At 37.5% G+C, this 7,021-nt stretch overlaps 1 protein-coding gene across 1 annotated transcript in view; it reads left to right on the plus strand.

Moving 5' to 3' along the window:
* The first annotated feature begins 1,173 nt into the window (after window positions 1-1,173).
* Window positions 1,174-7,021, plus strand: part of LOC119574205 (sodium- and chloride-dependent glycine transporter 2-like) — a 12,439-nt gene continuing 6,591 nt past the window's right edge. Inside the window, 11 exon segments of the mRNA XM_037921343.1 lie at window positions 1,174-1,419; window positions 1,642-1,831; window positions 1,968-2,099; window positions 2,388-2,542; window positions 4,676-4,737; window positions 5,183-5,289; window positions 5,292-5,314; window positions 5,545-5,679; window positions 5,823-6,051; window positions 6,265-6,377; window positions 6,524-6,652. Of these exon segments, the coding sequence (XP_037777271.1) occupies window positions 1,672-1,831; window positions 1,968-2,099; window positions 2,388-2,542; window positions 4,676-4,737; window positions 5,183-5,289; window positions 5,292-5,314; window positions 5,545-5,679; window positions 5,823-6,051; window positions 6,265-6,377; window positions 6,524-6,652 (1,245 nt within the window). The 5' untranslated portion in view covers window positions 1,174-1,419; window positions 1,642-1,671.

Genomic DNA, 7,021 nt, shown 5'->3' on the forward strand with positions numbered 1-7,021 from the left:
TGCTATGCCGATGACAGTTGCAATAAAATCTCACTTGTGGAGAGAATGTAACAGATTCTTATTGTAATTTCAGCAAGGGCTATTGAGTGTGGCTTGATAATCTCGACGGAAAAACAGGCACTTAACCCAAAGACATTTCCACTGCCAACGTTCCACGTAAATGAAGCTGAGCTACATCTCTGCCATCGATAAAAATACCTCGGTGTAATTTTAAATGATAGAATTCATCAAAAACCTAAATCATAAATATGGTGTCAGATGCAATCACTTAGGGAACTTGTTGGCAAAGACCATAGCATCAATTACAATAATGGTAGACTCTTTTACCTATCATACAGGTAAAAGAGTTTATGAAAACAAAATTGAACTTACCTTCTGTTTACGAAACAATATTATTCATACCACATGTGGTGTGAAATCAATTAGAGAACCCCTGAACCGTATTCACTGCGACACATGTAGAGAGGGTATGAATATCTGACGAAGATATATTCGAGACCGGTTAAATACATCTCTTGTATTGTGAAGATCTTCCTTCTCTTTTATACCTTTTCAAGAGAACCCCTAAATTTTATAGTTTGAAAGGCAACTAAGTTGAACATACCCATAAGACCCTATGTGGGCGTTCTGTTCCACCGTTGTAAATGTCGGATCTAAGTGTATATCATACGACTAATCTCCAAAAAGACACGGTCCTCGTGAAAGTCATAAGGAGTACGCACTAGCAATTTTCAATGAGCATCTTCAAACTGCACAGTATGCACGCATGCTATATTGGCAGATCCTTGCAGTCTAGGAGCAGACCAGATTCGCTTTTTTTGTGTGTAAACAAATATTTTGCAACACCAGGCTACTATTTCGAGGTCCGATATGGCAAGGCACATCTGCAACTCATGCGATTTTTTTTAGCCTTGTTAGTCTTTATTAGTCATCTATCTTTGTTGATTTATCCTAAATGTATAAACCGATTGTTGTTACGAGCTGCCGTTATCTTCCTTTGTTTCCTATTTCTAGTTATATATGTATTATGAGTTTTCTGACTTGCATCTATTGTAAATTTTATCTTACCTTCTCATAATATTATGCAAACATAAATATATTTATGAATAAACTAATTACCTACGCAAATATGCATTTTTTTCTTATCGGGATTCAATCATCTAAGTGATATTTGGCCACTGATGATGAAAAATGATGAGAGATAACAATGAAAAATCTCTATATATGTATATATAACCATATCTATCTCTATCCAGATCCGTACATATATAAGCAGAGAGAGAAATCGACTGATGTTTTGAAATATCACCAGGTTATTAATCGCCCTCATCACCTTGGCGACGCGAGACAGAAACAGAGGGAAAATCGCCACATCATTCCTCTTCCTCAGGGGGGCCAGACACTCCGCAGCGGCCGCAGGTTTGTATTGACCGTCCATAATTTTTCGTCCAGATTTTTCGTCCACCCATGCATACATCTATTTGTGTTCATATAGAATACATGTATACATGCGCATATATGTATGAACATCATATTTGCGAAAGTATTTTTTATGCATTGTCATAACCTCTCCTGATTGAATATCCAGCCTCTCTTACACTACTTTCGCCCAAAGACCTGTATTTCCAATGGCTACTTCAGATCTTAGGGCATTCGCCTCCAAGACCCGAAATGGCTTCGAGCACCGACAGCCTCCCCGACGCAGACAGCGAAGCGAGGGCGCGAGGAAACTGGTCTGACAAATGTGACTACCTCCTGGCAACCACAGGGTTTGTCATTGGGTTTGGCAACGTGTGGAGATTCCCTTACCTGTGCTTTGTCAATGGCGGAGGTGAGTGAAATCGTTTTGTGAGAGCTATTGGACTATGTCTAGCAATTAAACCACTTTATAAATATTTATCTCATTGTTCTGACTAAAGAGAAAGAGATAGAGAAATAAAATGAACGACTTTCTCGCGGCGTCATAGGGGCGTTCCTGGTCCCTTACCTGTTGACGCTTATGCTGGTGGGCATGACGTTGTTTTTCCTGGAGACGTCTGTCGCCCAGTTCAGTTCCTCCAGCTGCCTCGCCATCTTCTCCGTCTGCCCGGCGTTCAAAGGCAAGGGTTCATTGGCTTTCCTCTCTTCACACATGTAAACACTCACGTATACCACCAATTCGTGTTGATTACTTATAACTAAAAAATCACTGAAACATGTACGTCATCGGTAAATATCTAGATCTTGGCTAAGGCCACAAAAAATCTTCTAGCAATAAGTTAACATAAAATATAAAACTCTAGTAAAGAAATCTGATCCACGATTTGGTATCTATTACCTCCCAACTCCAAAGCTTCCCGCTAATGAACATAAATATGTTCAGTATAATCAACAATTCTATCACACAGGTGTTGGTATGGCATCCCTCGCGATCAACGTGATAACCCTGACTTACTATGCTGTTCTGGTGTCATACCCTGTCCTGTTCCTCGTCTACTCCTTCACCTGGGACCTCCCGTGGGCCTCGTGTGGGAACAGCTGGAATTCGCCCAACTGCACGGTCGTATGTATAAGAACATTATTTTGTGTTTTTTCACTCGTTTATTTTATTATTATTATTATTATTATTATTGCAAAAGGTATGTGGGCTTACTAGGTGACCACGGAAATAGAATCTCACTCCCAATCTAATGATTCACAAAATACACATAATATATATCTATCTGCTGTGAATAATATAAAAAATATTCAACAAATTTTCATATTGTTTACTTCCACTTTATATGCACCTTGTGACACTTAAACAGTCCATATTCTGTTTCAGTTCATGATCCTCATCTCACAAATCATAATTACCGAATCCAATAATTATGTTATTCTGTAGTAGTTAATGTAGTTAGCTACATTGGTTATCAATTGGTTATCAATCAGGTCTTATGAGTACAGTAAACACACAGTTTGATCATTACATTCAAAAACAGCTTATAATCTTCCAGAAAAAAAAGCTCCAAACTGTGACAGCCTTGAAATAAATTAATATCTAATTAAGCTTCAATAATACATATCAATATCAACACAAAAGCTGTTCTGACCAACCTTCTATCTTCTCAAATTTTAATTTCATGATGGATAGTATAAAAAAAAATAATATATAAAATAAACAGACAAAAATTATTTACAATATCAATTAAGCAGTGCAGCACCAAAGTGACTTAAAATTTTATATTTTTTTTAACCTGATCATATAAAAATATATAACATATAAAGCTAATGTAAAAAAACACACTGATATGGAAATGTGTTATTTTTTATGTTGAATATCACCATGTATCAAATTCAATTTCATTTACATATAGCTAAAACCGATTTATGATTTACTTTGCTTAAATGTTGAAATAATACAAATATGCAAGCACTATATAAGTTTCTCAAATTTCCACAAAAAAGTTTTAATTTGTGTGTTACATTTTGATATTGTTCTAACATCTAATTTCGAGGTTCAATAGAAAATCTCAATATCAACACAACAACAGTATTGACTAACCCTTGATTTTCTTAGACTTTAATCTCTTGATGAATATTTTCAAAGAAAAATGCTATATAAAAACAGATAGAAAATTAATTTGCAATATTAAATAGTGCTGCACCAGACAGTAATTTACTTATATATTTTTTATGTTGAATAGCATCAAATTAAATTTCATATTTCCTATAATAGAATAGTTCAGCCAAACTTTGGCAACTATGTTTAAGTTTATAAACATGAACATTTAGATGGTTTCTCTCCCATGTCAATATTCTGCATATCAACTAAACTAGAAAATTATATTAAAATTATATTATCACACAGTTACATTTTAAAACAATTTGGCACTGAATTTGTTTCTGGATATTGTGATCGTCGTTGTTTTGATGGAGGCTCTGCCGTGTTGGTTTGTTTATCGTCTGCGAGTCGTCTGCCAGTGCGTTATAATTGTGACCAATCAAATCACGTTATTTTCTTTCCCACGAATTCTCCTTTGGCGGAACGCACGGTGCTTCACTCGGAACTGTTCGCCAATCTCAGCCGAAGGAGTTCCGAGTGACTGAAGGTTACCGAGATCGGCCGAGGAGTTCCGAATGACCCGCTTTCCAGGGCTTATCAAGTAAACAATCCAACATTAGACCATTGACTCCGTATTCCGACTAAGTTTTACAAAATTACATACGCTAAGAGATTGTTCGCCAAACTGATTGTTAGTAAAACTGATTTTAGCCAAAATAGGGTGATTTTCGCCAATGGCTATTTGGCGAGTGGCTATCGCGAACTTAGTATTATTGTTGCTATTATTATTATCATTTTTATTGTTACTATTATTGGTAGAGCCAAAAATGAATATTTGTGTGATGAAACAGATTATTGTTATTGCTATTATTATTATCAGTATTATCATTATCATTATTGTTATTATTGTTATTGTTGTTATTATTATAATCATTATCATTATTATCATTATTATTATTGTTATGATTATTATGATGATGATGATGATGATTATCATTATTATTATCATTATTACTATTACTATTATTATCATTATTATTATTACTGTTTTTGGGAGAGCAAGAAAATAATGTTTCTGTGACGAAACAGTTTACAAAAACTACTTATCTATTCATATAATCTGCATATAACATGAACACCTACTGTTAACAGATTGGACTAAGGGAGGGAACATCTAAACAGAATGGCGTCTCATCAGCTGATGAATTCTTTCAGTAAGTATTGGATCTTGCATATGTATAAACATACATATACACATCTTTGTGTATGTATTGTATATGTATCTTTGTATATAAGTATACATACATATATATTTGTATATGTATGTGTGTATGTATATATATCATACACGCATGCACGCACACACGCAGGCACACACACACACATACACTGCCGGCTCTCCCTCAATCCCTTGTTCTCTCCCCTATCTCCCGATTTTCTCCCACAATCGCAGTTTCTCTCCCTCAACCGTCGTTTCCCATGTTCAACCGCCGGTTCTCTCCCTCACACTTGTTCTCCCCCTCAACCGCAGGTTCTTTCCCTCACTCTTGTTCTCTCCCTCAACTGCCGGTTCTCTCCCTCAACCTTTGTTCTCTCCTTCGACCACCGGTTCTCTTCTCACCCTTGTTCTCCACCTTATCCCCTTGCTCTCTCCTTTAGCCAGAAGCTTCTGCGCATCTCGTCCGGCATCGACGACCTCGGCCACATTGAGTGGCCGGTTGTTTTCGTGACCTTCGTGGTCTTCGCCTTCCTCTTCTTCTGTGCCTTCAAGGGATTAGGATTCTGGGAAAAGTAAGTGTGATATCAATGGTAACTAAGCTATTTACAGAGATCAACAAATACGATTTTTCAGAAGCTCCTTTGCTAACATTTCTCTAACGTCAGACACCGGAATATGGAAAGAGTTTGGTTTAAATCCAGCTCAGCACTAAAAATATGGACGATAGATATTTGCCGTGAGAAATCTGTTATGCTGATATATGAGATATGCCTTGGTCTTTTCATGCTGTCACGCTGTGCAGGTCGTGTGGTTCACAGCGATTTTCCCGTTTGTTATGCTGTTCATTCTGCTGATACGTGGGGTCACACTTCCGGGAGCCACGGATGGAATCTACTTCTACATCTATCCCGAGTTTAACAGACTTAAAGAGATGAAGGTGAACTAAATAGCTATAGTGTTGAATATTTATATGAAAAAATATGTATGCGTTATCTGTGGGTTTGTCATTAAAAAATCTACTTGACTAACCTCTATTCCTCTACTATTCGTGCGTTTCTTCCATTCGCACACCTGAACCAGGTGTGGGCGGCAGCGGCCATACAGATCTTTTATTCCTTGGGCCCCGGATGGGGGTCGCTCATCTGCTTCGGATCCTACAACAAATTCAACAATCGGTGCACGAGGGACGCGCTCATTGTCCCCGTCCTGAACAGCAGCACCTCCATCCTGGCGGGATTCGTCGTCTTCTCGGTGCTCGGCTTCATGGCCAAGAGAACGGGCGTTTCTGTTGAAGAACTTGCTGTTGCTGGTAAGAAAGGCACTGTCTGTTTTCAAGAACCATAGAAGGCTGCTACATATTTGTTATATGTAATTATAAACGTACACTTTTTTCATATTTAACAAATAATTGAAACACACACACACATATATATAAAGCTAAATATTGGAGACTGTTAGGAGTTAATTCGTCAGTAGCCAGATAAGACTGATAAGGGCATTAGAGTAATGTATCCTTCCTCAGGTCCGGCCTTGGTGTTTGTTGCATACCCCGAGGCTCTGTCCCTGATGCCCATTGCCCCCATATGGTCCGTCTTCTTCTTCCTGATGTTGTTTTTTGTGGGCATAGACTCATGCGTAAGTTATGAGGATTTGATCCATATAGATGTCGAAGTCATTGTCAACTAAATAGCGATGCTGCTGAATTCTTGAGGCATTGTTGTATGGGACAACTGTCCGAATATCCTCATGTCTTAATGTCTCTTCGTTACTCTCTCTCTCAGTTCGCCCACATAGAGACTCCAGTAGGATGTATCATGGATGCGTTTCCGAAGCTGCGTCGTAGAAGAGGTTGGATCACCTTCACCTTCTGTTCCTTAGCCTTCTCAGTCTCAATCCTCTTTGGAACGAGCGTAAGTAGGGGGCTGGGAAGTCCTGCGAACCGTGTTGGGTAGAGAGCAGGAGCATCGATAAGAAGTGTGTAGGAACTGTGTGCATGTATAGACTGCTTAGAATTTACATGCGCAATTTGCAATTGCTTAGTGAGATCTAGCAAATCATTCCTATGTAATATCTTTATCTATCTATCTATCTATCTATCTATCTATCTATCTATCTATCTATCTATATATATATATATATATATATATATATATATATATATATATATATATATATATATACTGTATATAAGCACAGACACAAACACACACACATATATGTATTATATATATGTGTGTGTGCGTGTGTAGAACAACGATGGGAATACAAAAACGCGAATA

Source organism: Penaeus monodon, chromosome 6 (assembly GCF_015228065.2).
Source record: "Penaeus monodon isolate SGIC_2016 chromosome 6, NSTDA_Pmon_1, whole genome shotgun sequence".
In the NCBI taxonomy this organism is placed as follows: domain Eukaryota; kingdom Metazoa; phylum Arthropoda; class Malacostraca; order Decapoda; family Penaeidae; genus Penaeus; species Penaeus monodon.